Source organism: Chiroxiphia lanceolata, chromosome 1, assembly GCF_009829145.1.
Source record: "Chiroxiphia lanceolata isolate bChiLan1 chromosome 1, bChiLan1.pri, whole genome shotgun sequence".
Taxonomy (NCBI): domain Eukaryota; kingdom Metazoa; phylum Chordata; class Aves; order Passeriformes; family Pipridae; genus Chiroxiphia; species Chiroxiphia lanceolata.
The window spans coordinates 23,049,079-23,069,712 of NC_045637.1; the positions used below are offsets into that span (position 1 = coordinate 23,049,079).

A 20,634-nucleotide genomic window follows, 5' to 3' on the forward strand; every position below is an offset into this window, starting at 1 on the left:
TTGCATCCTATACTAACACTAAAATACCAGAAAGAAACCCAGAAAGTTCTATATTGGAGAATCCACATAAGATACAGTTGATGAAAGACCTATAATACTCAAAACTGTGGAAAAAACCCTTGCCACCTTGTTATCTCTTTAAGTAGAACAGAGTATAAAAAGGTGTTAAAGGTACCTAGAAGGGATTATTCAGCTACACTGCTCTTAGTTTTCTCTAGCAGAAGGTAACTATGAAGTAGATGTTTAGGACTCTTGTGAACTAGACGCCTACTCTTCATGTCAGCACTCACCATGAACTGTAAAATGCTAACCAATATTTTAAACCAGGTTACAGTTTGTAGTGAAAAGTCAAAATGTACGTCTGTAATGTGTCACAGGGAGAGAGCTAAGCAAACATTAGTCCACTGTCTATATCTGGGGCCCCTGCAAGAAACTTGCATGTGAGGCCATTTCTTTAAAGAGTTTATTTGTTATTCCCAGATTTGTTTCTTACAGTTTTGAACATAAATATCTGCAAATTAAAAGCATTCAGTTAGTTGTGTGGTTTTGTGTGTATGCACCCATCTATATATGTCTGAATATTTTAGAGAGTGCAAGACCTCTTGTTTTTAAATTGTCACTGATAATCTAGCAGTTGTTTATATTTAAATGAATAATGCTGCTAACCAGAAGGTTCTGCCTTCTGGAGTCCAGTCATTTTTTTTTGCATTAGGAACTATCTGTAAATGATTAACACACTCTGAGGAAATGAAACTAGGAGAGCCAAGTGCATGAGGTGCAGGAAGGAAAGCAAGGCACTATTGTAGAGCAGCCCTCCTCTGCAGGAACAGCAGGCTGGAACAACCTTTGGGCTGCCCATTCCCCTGCTGTAAAATCAAGTAATTCTTTTAACAGATGGACCAAACTTCATTTTAAATGCAGTCAGGTCTTTTCTTTTTTCCCTCCCCTGTTGTAACTCCTGTTAGAAGCAATTCAGAAATACCACTGGCTTGGAAACATTGTCATTCCCAGCCTGCTTTTACCCCTGTCCTGCATATATGACACCAGAGTTCAACAGCTGAGCATGATCACTCAGGTGGAAAACTGTTTTCTGTACACTTCAAAGGAAGGGTTAGTTACAGCTAACATAAGATTAATTGAGTCAGGATGGGAGACAAGCCTGCCTTTGTTGGAAAGTGATGCTGGAGAGGTGCATGCTGGAAGAGGCACGCCATTCCTCTCATGAGCTCCACTCAGCTGGTAAAGGGAGATTTCTATATAAAAATTCTTTTGAGGATTTGGTAAATAATGTATTAAGCTGACTACATTTCTGTCAAGGTTTTGTGTTTCTGATTTAAATGGAATCAGAAATAGCTCGTTTATTCTTCAGCAAGACTTGTACTACAATAACAAGAGGAAATGAGCTCTCTCTGCTTGATTTGGAAGCACGTTTGTGTGTACATGCAGAGTGAGGCATCTCTTCAACAGTACTTGCTGTGCCTTGCCCTGCCTGATGTAACAGTTAACAGCACTATTTACTCAGTTATTCAGACAGCTCCCTTTTGAGCTTGCCTGTCTTTCTGAGCACAGACAGAGCTCTCAGGACAGGAACTGGTACACTCCAGCTTCCTGTAATCCTTGTGTCCCCTCCTTGGCTCTCAGTGTAGGGGTCCAGGGAGCCACATGAAGCAAGGATACAAGCAGCACAGCATCTCAATGTGAGCCAGGCTCTGGGGATTAATATACCTAGGCTTTGAGTGGTCTGGCTTGAACCTTCCCTTGTACATCAGGAATTAGACAGGATCAAACAAGAATATCCAGAAAGCCTGCTCCTGGGCAGCAACAGAAGAGTATCCCTGAGCCAACTGGCCATTTTGTGGAAGAAGCTGGTGAGGCAGTGCTGGCTTGCCTCCTTGTTTCTCCTGTGGGACCTGGAAACTGGCAAAAGTTTATAACACTATTCTTATTTTTCCTGGTATGTAATTTTTGTAGTTGCCATGGAGATGGTACGTGATGATACTTGAGAAGAATCTTTCTATTAAGATGTTACTGGCTGTGACTGACATTTTTATACAGTCACTTGAGAGGTTTTTCTTTGTGTTCTAGCAGACAGTATTTAAAAACATGAAATGGTCTTTGATTATGCAGCAAAATATCCCAGGAACTAAAGTGTCCCAAAGTATCACAGGCTATTCACAGGAACAGTGGAAAATCCATTCTGCCCTTTCCCCATTCTCCTATTTATTTCTAATTTTGAGATTTCTTTCCTGAGAATAAGAAAATCACATTTATGAGTTGAGAGGTTTGGGTTTAACACTTCAAAAAGAAAAAAACCCTACTTATAATGCTCTCTTACAACTACCTGAAAGTAGATTGTAGTAATGTGGGTGATGGTCTCGTCTCCGTAGTAACAAGAATAGGACAAAAAGAAATGGCCTCAAGTTGCATCAGGAAAGGTTTAAATAGTACAGTAGGAGAAATGTCTTCACAGAAGAGTTCTGAAGCATTGGAACAGTCTGACCAGGAAAGAGGTTGAGTCACCATCCCTGAACGTGTTTAAAAGACGTGTAGATGTGGTGCTTGGGGATATGGTTTAGTGGTGGACTTGGCAGTGCTGGATTAATGGTTGGACTCTAGAGGTCTTTTCCATCTAAATGACTCTATGATTCTATGCTTGTTAACATGATAGTGGATGGATATGTTCATATAAAATCCTAGTTAGCATATCCTAAAGTTACTTTAGTTACTCTATTTCACAATTCATGTTCTTCAGCTAGGTTTGTTATCCACTGTGGATATTAATTGAAGTAATCAGACTGATGAATATAAATAGGGTCTCATGAAAAGAATTAAAGCATAGAGATAAATGGAAGGGTCTCACTTCCGTAGTTGCTTTATCCCCTCAAGTACCCACACCATTTCAAAACTTAACAGGCTCTTATTCCAGCCTTTACAATTTGTGTCTTTTATGGAAAAAGATATATTTTAAATTTGTGAGATAAGGAAAGATAAAACCTAATAAAGGTAAGTATGCTGTAATATTAATGGGAGAGGAACTTTATCTACTATGGTCTGGAATCCAGACCAACAACTTGTGTAAAACCTACAAACTGTCTTGTCTTTACTCAAATTTATCGTGACTTAATTACTAAGTATACTCTCTCTTCCTAACAGACATGATGACAAATGTTGTAATTCTTTCCTTCTTGTATATTGGACAATGTTCTTTTATGTCACAATGAAGAAGTGTATTTTCATTTCATGTTCCCACACTGGTAATTTCCCTTTTATTTCAGCTGTCCTTCAGTACTTCATATGGACCTGAACCCCTATATGAGTATATGAATTGCACTATGAAAACCATTGAAACAAGGACCTTATTTTCTTTTTACATCTGTAAAGCACTGAGTACAGCCAGAGCTCTGTGAATAATAATAGATAAATGATAAGCCTCTTTCAATCCCACATGGTAGCCCTTTGAAAAATACGGTTTTTGTTAAGGACTCTGAATGCCCTTTGCTTCAGAGTTAACTCATAATTGGAAGTTTAGAAATCATTCCCCTGCCTCCTCTTTTTTTTTTTTTTAATAAGATACATTGAGATCTGACAAAATCCTAATTACTGGAAATGATGCATAGCTTTTGAAACAGTATATGTCATTAAATTTGTTGGGAACACCATTAGATCACAAATAAATGGAGAAATCAAGAAAAGTAGAAGGAGCAGGTTTTTTCTGCTCATCAGTTCAATTTATAGGCATAGCAAGTTTTCATAAATAATGGTATATACCTTTTATTCAATGCAAATTAAGTTCATTTTTCCAAGTTTTCATTTCACAGACCTGGCAGCTGCAGTTTGATGTGCTTTAGGAAAACATACATGTAATATAGATAAATTGCATTTCACTGTATAACTGAATCTCCAATGCAGATTTTAGTCTACAAGGGATAAATTTATTAGAATTAGTGCCAAAGATATAGATTTCACGCTGACTTTAATTTGCCTTAAACCCCTTACTTTACTTCGACAATAAATAGTGACTTTGCACGTAAGATGTCATTTTAAAATACTGTCAGAATGATATGAAAAGGTGGTATGGTAAATAAGCATCAGGTCCTGCCTGAGTGCTCGAAGCAGGACCATAGGCAGCAATGTGCCACTCTGCCACTCACTTCTTTGGAGTAGCAATATGCTGCCACTGCACTTGGCAAATGGATTTCTATTGACCAACTGTTCAAACCTCCCTTCCCCAGGCCTGGGCTTGCACTAAAGCTTCATGCAGCTGAGATGGGGGATGCCAGGTGAGTGCTGAGGGTGCCTTGCTCAAGCTGAATTTGCCATTTCTTGAACTTGTTCCCCCAGCAGCCCCTGTACAGGTCAATGTCACCACTGGCAAACCATGCAGGGTCACTATTTTAAAAGCCTTGCTGTGGCTTGTGAATTTTAATGTGCCTTTAGTGTTAAACGTTGGCAGCTGACTTATAAAGAATATAATGCTAGTGGGGTATATTTTGGGAGGATTATTTCGGGTGCTTAAATGAGGCAGTGAGGGAGTGGGGGGCCAGAGGTAGGCATTCCTCAAGCCTGTTTTGCCACCAAGGAAAATGTTGGCAGATTCACAATCTCAGTCCATGGTCTGTGTGCTCAAGGATTATCTAGAAAGGACTGCAAAGCGGGTGAGTGACTTTCATGGCTTGTTCCAAAACATACTAAGGTGAAGGAAATAAAAAAAGTAGTGATTTTTAGTTTCTGGAAAGCTTAAGACTGTGACAAGACTCATGTATTTGGAAGCACTGGAAGAATGTGTCAACAGTTTGAAATCTGGGATCTGACAAAGTGGCTTGTATACTCAGACAGATGTTTCAGTGATGAAGAAACTTGCCTTTTATGGCAACAGTTTTGAATATTTAAGACTCTTTCTTGTAGAAGTCCTTAGCTGACTGAAGTAGTACCATGGCTCTGAAGTTGTGTCTGCAACTGAATTCCCCAGCTGGAGTTTGTCTCAAGACTTACGTGTGGGAAATTCTGCAGTACTGTGGATGGCATCACAATGGATACCACAACAGGAAACTCAGAGAATATGTTTATTACTTATAAAACTGGCTGTTCCACCAGTCCTTTAGCCTCTGAAGGATGTTAAATGGCAGACACTGCACAAGTAATTAAACTTTTCACAGGACAAGGTGGGAACAGAAGGGCTATGGTGGCTTTCAGAATAATAAACAACCCTTTTAGTTTGATAGGGTGATCTATCTTCTGTTGCAGGTCGTCTTTCATTCATGCATGGTTTTACTAGCCTGAGATATGCCATCCCATTTTTCTTCTTCTCTTTGAGCAGTGCTGTATGTGATATCTCTTGTGCAATAGAAATTGCCTCCTGATTTAAGATTCACTCTGATTTGTGATATTTGCAATGTAATTTTCCTCTTTACTGCATTTTTTTTCCCATTGTTTTATTTAATATAGGCCTGTCTGAGTATGAACCTGTGCAAGACAGTTTTGCCGTGCTGTAGCTGCATGGTGTTACTGTACTTTCATCTCATCTCCCTGACTGGATCCATGTGATATTTGACCTCCTTAGGGCATCACACTCTGCTTTTAATCTTTAGGGGTCTGTCCAGCCCTGGGTTTGAAAGTATGGTTCTATTGCCATACTAACCAGAGCTCATTAGCACCTGTCAGCCTGGAGCAGGCAGCACAGTATATATGCCAACAGCAAGGCTCAGGTGAAACATGTGGTCATTGCAATAAAGTGACCTGAGCCATGAGGGAAGGTTTTGAGCCCAGACTGCTGCTGCGCATTTACCTTGATAATACACATGCACTGTTTTTCCTTGTGTACAGAGCAGAAGGTTGCTAAAGTTAGGCACAAGGGAGTGTCACAGGGTAATGATTTTAAACTAAAATAAGGTAGATTTAGCCTAGACATAAGAAAGAAGCTTTTTACAATGAGGGTGGAGAGGCACTGGAACGGCTTGCCCACAGAAATTGTGGATGCTCCGTCCCTGGAAGTGTTCAAGGCCAGGTTGGATGGGCCTTTGAGCAACCTGATGCAGTGGAAGGTGTCTCTGCCCATGACAGGGTGGTTGGAATTAAATTATATTTAAGGTCCCTTCCAACCCAAAACATTCTGTGATTCTATGTTTCTCTGAGAACTGACTTTTATGAGATGGTTCCAGTTGAGACATAGGCTGGTCATCGTGTTAGAAATCTTATGTGTCCCACAAGGATATGTGAGCCAAGCTCACAGGTACCTGATGAAGCAACCACTGTGGTACAAAAGTAGTTGCTGTTCTGGGGAAGACACCCATGATGCAGGGCATTGGAAGACTTACTGCTGGAGACCCAGTCCATGCAGTGCGTAAAGCCATCAAAGGGGCATTTGATTCACAGCCTCTGGAGGCACATACTCAGGTCATTATCAGTACTTGTACATGGATCTGATTTCACACAGTTTTTTAGATTGCAGAGAGAGCACAGAGCCTCGTCCTCTGCTCACCAGCTGTATGCAAATTTTACCTTCAGAGTTGGGTGGATACCCTCTTTTGGGCTGGCTCAAGATCAGCTGTGTTTCCTTGCTGGGTTTCTGAGTCCTATGCAGTGTTTGTGACCCCCAGGAGGAAGGAGCCGCAAGGCGTTATCCAGAGATGCAGCCATAAGGATAGGATCAGCCACTGGAACAAAAAGAGTTGCAGAGAGGCTGAGCTCTCTGCTGGGAGTAATGGGGATGTATTACAATTACTGATGTGAAAGCAATAAAATGATGGAGTAAATGAGGTGGCAGTTTCTGTTTTCTATTCCCTGCTGTCTCCTTTTTCTTAAACACTTAATGACAAGGCTGACAAGGCCACTTCTCCGCCTCCTCACAAGGGAGCATGTTGTCATTTAAAAAGAACAAGACTTTGGGAGCAAGAAAACAATTTCAATTTAACTGCTGTTTTTTGAAGCTGCTGTGCATGCAGGATGAAGTGGTTAAACTTTGTGCAAGATCAGTGTTCAAGATTCGATGCTACAGCATCAAGGCCAAAGGAAGGAAAATCCATCCCTCTGCTCCACCGAGGCCCTGTGTGATATCCATGTGGCACCATTTCCCCAGTGTGGAAGGAGGCTGCAAGGTAGCTTATGTCCTAGTTAGTGCCTGATCTCAGCAAAGATGTCTGCGCTGACACATGCTGAGATGTCTTGTCACACTCTCCCCACTGGTTCCAGTGAGGTGTATTTCTAGAGCATGGAAAATGCACTGGCGCGAGAGACCAGGAAACACTGCTGGAACATCCACTGGAGGATACTGGAGGAGATGGGGGTGGGCAGGGAGAGGATACAAGATGGAAAAGACCAGCAGGCATGGGCTAAACTCTTGAGTAATGCTTCTTGTACATAGGCTATGGCACGGATGCTGTAATAGTTAGCAGAGGGAGCCCTCTCACCTCCTATATTCTCCACTCTGCATCCCCTTGTACCCATCAGTCACACCTTACTGCACCTTGGCTGACACCTGGCTGTCAGCCAAGCATTTCACTCAGAGCAGTTTTGTTGTCTGCTTCTCCTTCTAAGTCACTACAGAAACATAGGGGATGGAAATGGTTGGATTCTGTTGTATCTCTTAAGTAAGAATATTATAGTCGATTTGTAATAAAGGTGTGTTTCTTCACAGTTTTGGGGATGCCTTTTCTTTGTCTGGGAATCACCTAGCCACAAAAATAATCCCTCCTCCAAGCGTTTGCTGGACCACATGTTGCTCTTTATAAATGTTGAGGTTCACCAGTTTCTGTGGCTGGTGGGCACTGCCTTTTCACAGCTGCCCAGGGATCTTCTTGGGTAAGAGTCATGAAAGCCGAGGCTGCAAACACAGAATTGGATGCTGCTTTACAGCCTGCAACCAGTAGTTGTGCTGGGTTATGTTACCATGACCTTGTTTATAAAAATTGATAGTATGTTTGCCTTCTCTACGAAATAATGGGGCTCCTCACAGCACTATAACAGTAACCTTGAACGGGTCTTGAATACACTTATGATGACTTGCAAAGTGTTTTTTGAAAATGTTTATTCAACATTTTAAAAGTAGACTGGAAGCTCTGTCATGTACCTGTTATTTGGTCTTGCTTAAATGGCATCTTTAAGTGGCCGTTTACCAAAATAACAAATCCTACTTGAATGTTTTTAGTTTATCAGCTTCATAGAAAGTTTGCAAATCTTACTGAAAATTGGACAGTCTGATTAGGAAATAATTTCACGCAATAACAAAATACATTAAAGAAACTGTCAGGAGACCTATGTTCCTGGCTGCCCTGTCAAATAGCAGATATGTTAACATGTAAGACAGTTGTGTTCCAATAGGAATTGTTTGATTGCTGATGATTTTCCTTCTAGATTATGTAACAAAACAGGTCATTTTTTTTTTTAAAAAGAGAACACCTGTGTGTAGTTTTCAGCTGAGACCTGCCTAATTTTTTATTTCATGGGACTTAAGGTGTTCTGCTGAAGGACAGCAAAACCACCCCCTGCACTGAGATGCCCTTTCTCTTGCCACCTGTTTACTACTTGGGCCATAGTCAACTGCGCAAAGGTATTTTTTCAGTTTACTCAGTGCAGCATGAACTCAGTGACTGAAAAGTACAATAATTTGTTTTTTATTGGGTTGCAATGTGCTATCAGAAAACCACCATTATATTGTTCTTCTTAAACTAGTAAGTATTTTTGTATTTCTTTGTTTTGTGATCTTGCAGACTCAGCTCTTGGGAGTTTTACTTGCTGCTGCTTCAAATTTGCTGATTAGTGTCTCTTTGAATATACAGGTATGAAATTGTTTCTCTTTATTCAGAGTTGTTTATATTTATCAAGTAGCTTTTGATGAAGTTCAAAATACGAATTTTGTTGCATTTAATAAACAATCTCTCTCTTCAACTATAGTTTAACAGTGCCCTGCTGTAGTTGTTGGGAGCTCTCAACCTGTTTTGTACTATGATTCTCATACAGGAACAGAATAAGAATTCATAACTGGTGCTCCTCCTTGTAATGTGGTATAAGGAAATACCAGCTGTGACTCACTTGTAATCATTAACAGCATTTGCTGGATTTGAACTATCTTCCAGCTTTTGAAATGCTATTTAGGAAGACCCAATAGCTCTCCTTGCAATTTGACAGACATTTTAAACTGAAATTTTTTTAATGCTTTAAAGTATGTTTTTCTCCATTTAGTAACAGTATCTTCTAAATATGAATAATGAGTTTCCCTAGATCTCAACATTTATTTTCATACTGATATTACAAGGATAGGCTGAACTTCTTTTTTCTCTGCCCTTTTCCCACTATGCAGTCCATTAACCCTCCTCTCTTCCCTCTAGCAGGTTGTCAGCTAAAGAACAGGTCATCATTTGCAATGTATTTCATCTGGGTTATAAACAGTCTCCACCTAAATACCATTCACACACATTACTGTGCAAAGAAGGCAGACATCTGGAGAAAGAAGGCTATAAGAGAGTTGCTGAGATCACTTTCCTGTGTTTGTTGCACATCTTTTCAATTGCACTGTGCCTTCAAGATTTAATCCTACAAGAATCTGAGGGAGAAAACACAGCTCAGGATTCAGTTAAGAACTTGGTTTTCAGCAGAAACTTACATTCTTGATTTGAATATTATTTAATATTAATTTCATTCTTATTTTTATTGGGCTTTTTTTCCCTGTGTTTACAAATATGGAACACTCAAAATCCTGGATGTTACTGTGAATAACATCCAGGTCTGTGGCTCAAGGAAATTTGATTTCCTTGTGCTCTTTTTCTCCTCAGAGGGCTAAGGAAGTTTGATTTCCTTGTGCTCTTTTTCTCCTCAGAGGGCTAAACTTCCTAGGATTTCATCCTCTGAATATGTTCCTCAGCATGAAGCTGCAATAATGTGCTGCATCCTCTCAATAGGAGGAGTGACTAAGACTATGGAGTGTCACAGACACTACTGTTTGCCATATACTCTGTAAAGTAGCCAACAAACTAGAAAGGGAGTTTGAGGAAAATTGTTTACAACCTCCCCAGGGCTCTGCAGGGAGGGATGCTTCTAAAATCAAATATCAAGTAATGGAGAAAAAAATTTATTTTACCACCATTTATACTGCAATAACTGTAGCATTTGATTTCCAACTTTTTTGACCCATGTGCAGAGAGGCTGGAGAGTAATTTGAGAAAGGAAACTATATTCTGCAGAACTAATGTGGTAAACATTGCATCATTCCCAATTATGACACCTTCCTGATGGAGACTGCCTGGACTCTGTTTCAGAAGATCAGTGTGATCAATGGCAAATTATTATCTTGTTGTACACAGGTTCTTGCTGTACAGCCAGAGAGAAAACAATTACAACCTGCATCAATGATACTTTCTTCATGTAACAGGAAGTGTTGGTGGAGTATTACTTGAGTATATGTTATACCTGTTGTCACAGGTATAGCTGGTTTTCCTTCAGAAAATAATGCTTTACCTATGATCTTCTTCTAATGTCAAACAGGAGATTGTAGCCAAATCCTAAATTCTGTCTAATTAATTTAGAGTCCTCCCTGCAGAAGATGTGATTAAGTGCTGCCTTTTTCATTTTGAAATTATATTTCTGGCAAGGATATGTTTCATGGGCAGGAATGCCATGTTGTCTGTTCCCCTTCTTCCAGTTTGTTTCCGTAGTTCTGATTCTGCTCCATCTCCTGGCTTTGAGTGTTTCCAGATTCAGAGCACAACTGCTGGGCTTCTGCTTTGAGACAAGAACAGATGCGTGCAGTGATAGCTCAGAAGCACTAGCTAGTATTCACTCAGTATTTTTCAGGTTTATTCAGAGGCCTAATTTTTCAGCCATTTCCACCACGGCTCAGAAAGCACACATCTGAAGCAGCACTGAGTTAACACAAAGCTGTGCAATAACAAGCTGAAAACCATGCTTAAAAAAAACCTTGACGCACCTGGAATTTGAAGTTGACACCCCCCTTAATTATTCCGCTTTTGTCAGACATAAAAACACAATGGAAGTCTTTCTATTCATGCCTGTTCCTAATAATTAATTTTCTAGAAATGCGCTCATCTCCGACTGGTTCGCCAAACTGAGCTGAAGCCCTACTACATGAGCAAGCTGTGGTGGTGTGGGATTACCCTCCTGGGGCTTGGAGAGGTGGGCAATTTCGCAGCCTACGGGTTTGCCCCCATTGTTCTTGTTGCTCCACTGGGATGTGTATCTGTCATAGGTGAGATTTTTGCCATTTCTTACTTGGGTATATGCTTTAATTAAATGCTTGCTTGTGACTAGGAATAAAACAGCAGGAACTGCAGAAGGAACACAAGAGGAAAATGTTAATGTTGTGGTTTGAAAAGAAATTATTCATATAATTATATGAGCTGACAGTTTAACAAAAACTGTCTACTTAACTCAGAGACTCTTCTAATATATTTCTTTTTCCACAGTTTTTTCTTTTGTGTCACTCTGTGCTCTGCTAGTTCCTGCCAGTTTGCCACCCAGTGCTGCACCAGTGTCGCCAGCTCTGCAAGCCCCTGAAGAGGGGGGCTGGCATCCTGCTGACTGCACAGAGCTGTGGTCTGATCCTGAGTACCTACATGTTTTCTATGTTACCATCACACCAAGTAGTTTCTGCTGCCTGTCCCCTGCCCATCCCCGTATCTCATGTTAACATGGGCAAACTTGCTTGACTCTCTGCATTGTGTGACAAAAAGGGCCTACAAATTTAGTGTATTTGTGGACATTATTAAACTTGTTCATTTGTTCCTTCGTGTACAGATTAATTGGACTTCAGCAGAAGTGATATGATCTTACTCTTTTCTTAATTTGGGGTTTTTTTTGTAATTAAGATATTGAGACAAGTGTGATGTTTCTTTGATAAAGTAACATAAATTTTAAAATATGTTATCATGTTGTGCTAATGCAAAACATGGTGGAGAGGGTGATATTGTACAGAGGCTGTGAAAACAGGAATTCAGGGTGCAGCTGCATCCCTTAACTCAGTCACTTCACATCCACAGCTGAAACATCCAGGGCTGAGATATCTCAAGATATGCATATGCTGGAGCTCATTTACTTGCTCTTGGCAGGTGATAACACTTCATGGTTTGTCACTGGCTACCTGTTTTATGCTCAGAAGTGGCATTGCAGTGAGTGATTCTGCATGGGAACGTAGAAAAGATGAATTATCTTCCCAGTGGACTGCCTGGCTGTATGAGGAGGCAGCTAACCATGTGTGGGTGCAATTTAGTGCAGAAAGGAAACTGCAGACAATTTACTGTAACCTTTAATGTTAAACTATTGCAGAATTTCAGAGTGAGATGTAAAGCCATGTTAGTTCACCACAGTAGGAAAGATTTCTCAAAGAAAGGAACGCAGTATTACCTGAGATGGAAATGTAAATTAATATGACGTATCTCAGGGTGATTTTGGTGGCAGTATTTATATCTTTAACAATTGTAGACATTTCCACATGTCTCTGAACATAAAAGGATATTGACCAATCTAATTTGTTGCCCAAACTGAATAAAATGCAGATAGAGAAAACAAGAAAGAAGAAGTGAAAAGCAGTGAGAAGGGGAAAAATCCCACTGGTTATTAAACTGCTGCAAAGAAGAGATCACATTTAGGGTTGATTTTTATCTGAGCAGATCCCTTCTTCTTTATTTTTGCGAAATGTGAAGAAATGGTGCATCTGATGATTCCTCCATTCTCCATTTCCCCTTACTTATAAAAAATACCAAGAAATCATTTTCCTAACTGTTACATCTTATCAAAATTCTCATCCACTTTTTTTTTGACCAAAAATACTTATCCAATAAGACCCCAGAAAGCACTTTAATAGCTTATATTCCATTCCCGTATATCAACTGACAGTATCCATTTCATAGCCCAAGCAAACACCTGAAATTTTATTTAGTCTAGCAAATGCTCCCTTAAGGAAGGGAAAATTAAAATTATGTAGACAGTCAATAATAGTGATAACTTCCCAGTAGCACTTTCTACTACTTTCCTGTCTTCTGAAATTAAAACCAGAGAACATCTCTTAATTTGAGAAGAGTTCATCATATAGGGCAATGACAAATTAACCAAGACACATGTGCATCATCTGCTAACAACTGGGCAAAGGATACTGTAGGCAGCAGGTTTTCCAGTTTAAAAGATCAAGAAATATTTTTCTCAATAAGTTGTGACCTCTTTTAGGTGGTGGAGGGTGGACTTTGCAGAGTCTGGTAGTTGTTTTGAGGTATTGTTGAATTTCTGTCTTTCATGAGTTAATTTTTTAAATGAAGAAATTAAGTACTTGATAAAAAACTCCAAATGTATATCTGAACTCTAAGTCCAACCTTCTGAGCCGCATTTTTTCCCAAATTCGATGTCAACACGCCCCATATGGTAAGAGCTGACTCTCACTGGCATTGGGAATGCAGTACATATGGTTACTGAGGAGAAATGTGCTTTGTGGTATGTCCAGTCATCTAGGGGGCTCTCTGCACATCTCCGTCACTCTGGGTCTGCATGGAAAATTGCCTTTGCTTGGAAACCAGGGGTTTGGAGGAGTATAAGGCAGACTGGAGTATCTGCCCAGAATGGATTTGAGCTGTACCCATCATATATCTCCAGACTTCTGATGGGAAGTATCTTAAAATAGATGGAGCCAACATCTATTATGATCTGCTACCACATTTAACTGCATCCAACTGCATTTTGCACTTAACCTGGTATCAATTAAATAGTGAAAAGTTTGTGCCTCATTCTATTGAACTGGATGCTTCCAATGACTGGCTTTAAAAAGAATCCAGCACCACAGACCATGAACTGGCATGGTACCAATAGATTTTAATTTTTTTTCTTAGAATTAAGCTACAAAGGCTATATTTTTCTTCTTACACAGTGGAAGTATTTCTCTGTGTGGTTGCAATGATGCAAGCTCTACATCTGTTCAGGGTTTTAAATAGTTTGAGAAGACAGCAGTTGTTTTCTTCAAGAGGATAAATTAGTAAATTTTAATTTAAAAGTGGAGGAGTAATATATGTTTGATGTGATCATTAAGAAACTTTCTATACTTAAAAAATAAAAATCATGTTCTACATGTAGCTCGGGTAATTTTAGGCGGCAGTGGTTTTTAACTCGTCATCTTGCTTTTGCCTGCAGAAATAGCTTGGAGGTGGGGGATTGGGGTGGTAGAGGCCAGTGGCATTTGAGATAATTTCTTTTGCAGTTTTCATCATGCTGTAGAGAGTTTCTTTACACTTAACTCACTTAGACTGACATTGCTGAGATCTCTTTGCATTTTTTATGTGCTCCTTATAAATAGCTGTGGGGCAAGAAATTGCTTTAGGTTTTGAATATTGATAACACGATGGTACTTTGGAAAGATCCTCAAACATTCTTGTAAAAGTGGATTTCACCCACTCCATGTAATGTAACATCTCTGTGGCCCAAGAACTTGGAATTTTGAAGACTCTGTTGCTAATGATATCTGGGAAACATTCACCAAACTATTCTTTAAAATACTTTTTTTGTACTCATCTAGAAAATGCAATGAAAGAATTCTCAAAGGTTTTCCTTCTCTCTGCAGTTTTTGTGTCCTATAATCCAAGTTCCAGAATTAAGCTCACCTTATTAGTCTCTCTTTTGAGCAATTCCTCTGATATTTTCAATGTTTGTGTTCTTTTTTTAATCAGGTCGCATCTCCAAATGTCACTGGCAGCAACTGCATCCTCATAACTTGAGCACTGCTCAACAGATTTAAGGCAAAATTAACTGGATGAACTTAAACTACTTGATTACATGGAAGCAGACCCTTAAGTGGGCATAAAACAGAGTAAATGCTTGGTCTCAAAGTGAAACACTGTTGCACAAACTGGGAGAAGTGCAATAGTCTTTGAATCATGGCTTGTGCTCCTCCTTTGGTATTTCATCCAGACCACCAGTGAAATGGGGACAAAATATTCTGCTAAATGGGTAATTTTAAATGCCTTTACCTGACTGCATTAGTTACACTTAACAAAATGAACATTTGAGGCAAATCTTAAATTTGGTGTGTTTTTTTTTTTTTAACTATTAGAGAAGACAGAAGTAGTATAGGCAGTCTATGCATTTATAAAGAGAACACTAATGTTTTTTAAATCATACAGAAAGCTCATCTAGGAATCAAAAGAGGAAAAGGAAGTATATACTACTATTTGAAGCTATGATTGATTGTGAAAGAAATTATGTGGTGTAAGACGACAAAAAAGAGGTAAAAAGGTCATATTCATAAATAGCCTTAGTATCAGGAAAACAGCTTGGTAGTAAAATATACCTTTTTTTAAATAGTATGGGTAGGAAAAATAAATGATGGCCACTCTTCTGAATTTTTAAGGCTGGATTGGACAAATACAGAAAATATACACCATGAATCAGTGTATATTTTCTACCTCTTAACTTCTCCTGTTGCGTATTATCCCTTTCTTAAAGAAACAAACAAGAAACAGCAGCTTTCATGTCTAGGATGCAGAGGAGTTATTTTGTGAGCTGGATTCTCACCATTCATTGTCTGTTAGTTTCAGAACCCACACATCACAGTGCTCTTTATTTCTGTTTGTGCTGGAGGAAACATACATATGGAGATAATTGTAAACTATCACTCTCCTAAGAGAATGAACAGCTGACTGAGCTATGTGTAGCACCATGACAGCCTTCCCTCAAGGCACTTAATTGCCACCATGAAGAAACTCAATTTTTTTAACCATTTTTTCAGTTTAAATTGAAATTTGCGTGCTGCAGTGAATATATGTTCATTCAATAATGTGAATATATATCATTCAATATACAGTGAATATATATACATTCAGTAATGAATGTAAAACAGCCTAGTTTATGCTCATGTATGAAAAGATGTTGTTTCAACATAAAAAATAAGCTCCTGAGCAAACTCTTTTTTCCCATTACATTAGGATGTGTTGGTTCTGTAATGTTTTAATCCTTAACAGATCATCTTGCAGATTTTCTGCCCTTCTCTTGATCTAGCAGCGACCACTCTCAGTGGGAATGGGAGTTGGATCTGTGCCTACTTTTGAAAGTTTTACCTTAAAATTAGTTAAAAAGCCAAAAATAGTTCCGATTCACCCAACAGTATACAAATCTTCTCAGATGACCAGGAATGTAGTCTTTGCTCTGATGATTTAAAGGCTGACAATCCAGGCTTATAATTGTGCATGTGTTGTATTCCCTAAACCAGTGGTTCAAAACTAGCAAGGCTTCAGAACAATGATAAATCACTTGTTTTGTTGCCGAGCTGTTGCCAGCTTACTCTTTGACACAGTTTTTATGTCTGCATTTCTGTATTCTATTGCTGACCAATTGAAAAAACCCAAACCAACAGAGACTATTTTTCACTTTGACATGGATCTCAATCTCTAACTGTCTATAGGTTTGGGGTTTTTTTTATTTTAAAAAAGGCAAGCAAAAAACCAGTTGCAGAGACATATTAATACTTTGCAGCACAGCAACTGCCCAAGATCCTCAGTCTACTCACTCATAGAGTTGACATAATGTTCAATAATTTATTTCCCACATCACTATAATGGTGAAGGAGAAGGAGGGCACACAGTTTCTGTGACAGAGAGAGAACAAGAGGACCCTGGCATGGGAAAGGGAAAACTGGGACTGGGTGGTAGGAAGTTAGACTTGTGCTGTGGTTATATGGTGAAATCAAGGTGAAGAGAAAGTGGCCTAGGAGGAAAGTGTGAGGGAATAACATCACTGGTAGTGGGTAGGAAAGGTGGGAAGATGCAAAGCACCTCCCCTGTGATCTGAGGGATGGTGGGAAAGAAATGGAGAGTCTGGAGAGTTTCAGCAGGGATGCATTTAAAAACTGAATTTGGGATACAGTAAGTGCTTAAATCCATATATCTGGTAGGCTTAGCTGTAGCCTCTGGATGCCCACTTACTCTCCTGCCAAGAGTTCAAGGGTCCTAGGATAACTCAGGTTAGAAGGAACCTTGGAAAGTCCCTAACACAACCTCCTGCTCACAGCAGGATCAGCTTGGAGGCCATCCAACAGAAGGGAGATGGCAGGGAGTATGTGTTGGCCGTTTAACATATTGTCTTTACCTTTTCTGGAGGAGTTAATGTCTTAAGCAGCTGAATGCACTTGAGGCTGAGTGGGAGCTCAAGGGAGTTAAGGAAGAGGAGCAGAACAGCTGGGAGGGCTATGTATTTCTTGTTGGATTCCTGGGATACACTTTGGTGTCTGCCATTTATCCTGCAAGCCAAGGAAAGCTGCAAAGCCATCAGAATTGAAAAACAGAAAACGCCAGCCTGCATACCTGCAACTCACAGGCTCCCTCCATATCCCTCCTCCCAGGCCCACCTGGTTTCTTTGCTTTAACTTGATCCATCTCTACCTCAAAAATTGAAGAATATGAAAGACTATCCAAAAGCCAAACTTGGGAGCTTAAAATCGAGAAAATTAAGAAAAAGAAAGTAAATTAAAATATCTTGTTAACCAGTGTGTTCTCTTGGCTGTGCTACCATAACTTGCTTAAAATTCAGCCCTTGAGGTAATAGCCAGAGTTTGCCAGGGTTCTAATCAGTCACATATGTCTTCTAGCATCTCATCATATCTGTGTAACCATTCTCTGCTTCTTCTCTTAGATTTACCCCTTTTGCTTTTCTTCTTCACTGGAATGTATATGGAGCATTGGCAGTTTATCCACAGGGACAGTTGTCTTTTTTGTTCAGAGTATCTCCTAGGTCTTACTCTCCTCATCTTGGTGTTTCACCTCCTCCCCTACTTCAGTTTTTCCTCTAATCCCAGACGGCCTAATACACGTTCTTCAAACCTCTGCTATTTTTAGATTCCTCTACATATTACTCTACATCATAAAGAGGATTAATTATACATACATTCTGTTGAGCTCATGTTCATTGGTGCATTACCAGCTATCTCTGGAGAAAGAGCTGGCTGCATTTGAATGCATTATTAAAGCGGATGACAGGCTGAGTGACAAGTTTCATTATCTGGCTCCATTCCTGTACCTCCTTGTGCCCACTGCCAGCCCCAGAGGTTGTGATCCCCCCAAGCTGCCATTTGTCATCTGCAGACTATTGAGCTCTGAAAATCTGGGCGTAACTCATCTCACCCCAGATTGAATGCCAACAGTGAAATTGAACCCTAGATTGCATTTGCTAGATCTCTGCTGAATGCAGAGAGCCCCGATAAGGAAGTACTCAAAAAAAAAAAAATCACTAAGGTATCAGTGATTTAAGCAACAGGTCTTTGCTGTGACACTGACTGCCTAGGTGGGTAGGCTGAGGTGGGATTTGGGACATTTGGGAAAGCTATGAAAGCAGGGCAACAGAGTAGTAATTAATTCCTGCACTGTCTTGGATAATGCTACTTCTTCCCTGGTTTTTGTCCTCTCTTTTTTTCTAAAGCTGGGTAGCTCTGCTATTACCAGTGTTGCCTGGATACCACCAATGTCTTTGCTCCAGCAAAGTTGTCACTGAAACATTAGAGAAAACTGTGTCAAGCACCTTACTTTCTGTGAGGTATTTTCAGTTGAAGATTCTTTTATTGCACTTATTAATTTGTGTAGGTCTCCATCACTCTTGACACAGTTTAACTTTGTGACTTTTGCTAGATCTGATTTTCTGCTGACTGGATAACACAGACATGATGCTGAACTCCATTTCTCTGTTTATGTCTTGGTATGTACCTCTCCAGATTTATCTGGAGTACATCTACTAGCTAATCACAAATCAAATTTTCCATCAGAACAATAGAGGTAATGATGCAAAGATAGTTGTAAAAAGGTTGAAATGTTGTTTCAAGAATAAAACAATAATTTCATTTTGTGGGCAGGAACAGAGCTCTTATAACAGCATCTCATGACTTAAGTTCAATGTGTGCCTTCACCATTCCTCCTGGGCAGAGACTTTCTTTGAGGTTTCTAAATGAATCCAACATTACTGATGCACCTCTCCCAAAGGACTTTCCTCATGTCTTTTACATAGGAGCTATCCAGCTTCTTTTGCTTCTTTTTAGAGGTAGATGCTCTAATGTTGTGTGCTGGAATGGAGCCACCTCTCCCAGGTGGTCAACATTTTAAGTTCAAACTCCTTCTTTCCTCTCTAGCACATGTCCACATTGGGTTGCTTATCAGAAATCCTGGCCCTACCACTGCTGCTGCTCACCTGTGCGCTACTTCCCATCCTAAACGGGCAGGGCTAGGAGCTGGCAGAGAGCAAATGCAAGAGCTGAACAAGGGACGGAGTTTTCCAGGAAATGGGACATAATTTCCAGGGTTCACTTCTGGTTTTCTCCTTCCTCAGTACAAGTCCCTGTGGAAGAGCATGGGCAGTGCTCCCATATGGTACATATGTGGGGCTTTCTACCTGTTTGTTAACAGACATCATGACCACTCTATTAGTTCATATTCAATGCTATGCTTTTGCAGTGGCTTTCTTCCTCTCAATTATACTGCAGTTACTTTACTTATAAGCCTCTAAAGAAGCAGAATTTTATTTTTCCATGTGCCCTCAGCAAGTCCGTATAGTGAGTTGGTAGCAGAATGGGGAGCGAAACAGTAAGGCTGATTGGTGCCTTTTCCTGATGTTTCCACATATGACTGAATCAGAGCAATTTAAGCAGTGTCTGCTTGGGAGATGGGAAGTGTATTGCATCTTTTCAACCATGTAAGAGCCTGCTGGATATATCTGAAATATTACAAAAACTGAGCGTTTGTTGGTTGTAGGAATGGACTCCTGGCTGTTTATATCATGATATGGTGCAACAATAATAGTTATGAGATATATTTAAACTTGGCCCAAGGCAGCTTTTTGCTATAGCACTTGATATTATAACATATATATATATATACATATAATATATATGTATATGCACATATATAAAAGGTCTTTATATTTCTATTCTAGGTAGTGCATTTATTTCTGTCTTTTTCCTAAAGAAGACCATGAGGACTGCTGATATATTGGGTAAGTAAGCATTTGCTAATATGGACATGTGTGCTGCCATATGCTTAGCAAGCTGTAACTCTCACATAGACCCCCACCTTCACACTCCCACTTTCCCAAGCAAGTGTTTCAAGGCAGATACTTTCACAACTGGGAAGAAGTGATAAAAAGAGAGAGAATCTTCAGTGCATGAGGATAAGACTGCATTCCCAAATCCCCTGCTCTTACAACCATAATTCATTCCTTATGTGTCCTTACTGCTCAAATTTATTTTCATTTTCTATTTTTGCCTCTGAGGTTGTCTTTAGTATTATCTTTATGAGTACAACACAGTTTTAATAAAAACGGGGAAGTTATTGAGTTACTCATTCAAAAAAAATTTTTTTTTTTCTTACTGCATAGACCTCACACAAAAATTCAAGCTCAATTAAAAGTGATAACTTCCATTTAGGTATTAATTTTATCACTTCAAAGAACAAATAATAATTTTGCCAAGTGTTTTGTTGAGAAATGTGGTCTTCACTCTAAAAGCGTGCCAACTTTTTGTCTATGTCCCAGATTTTTTTGCATATCAAAACTGCCCACCTTGAACACAGCAATACTGAGAGACAAGCACACAGGGTTTGGGCTTTACACCAAGCCATCTCAGCTGGGACAGCACACCTGATGCAGGGCACCTGATATTTCTGTGCGTTCCTAACA

The 20,634-nt window shown here is 39.6% G+C and overlaps 1 protein-coding gene across 2 annotated transcripts in view; it reads left to right on the forward strand.

The window, feature by feature from the left end:
• NIPAL2 (NIPA like domain containing 2) overlaps nucleotides 1-20,634 on the forward strand; it is a 49,213-nt gene that overhangs the window by 9,444 nt on the left and 19,135 nt on the right. For both annotated transcript variants that reach the window (XM_032694631.1, XM_032694635.1), the window contains exons 2-4: nucleotides 8,706-8,774; nucleotides 11,026-11,197; nucleotides 19,894-19,953. In XM_032694631.1, coding sequence (XP_032550522.1) covers nucleotides 8,706-8,774; nucleotides 11,026-11,197; nucleotides 19,894-19,953 — 301 coding nt within the window. The remainder of the gene's footprint in view (nucleotides 1-8,705; nucleotides 8,775-11,025; nucleotides 11,198-19,893; nucleotides 19,954-20,634) is intronic.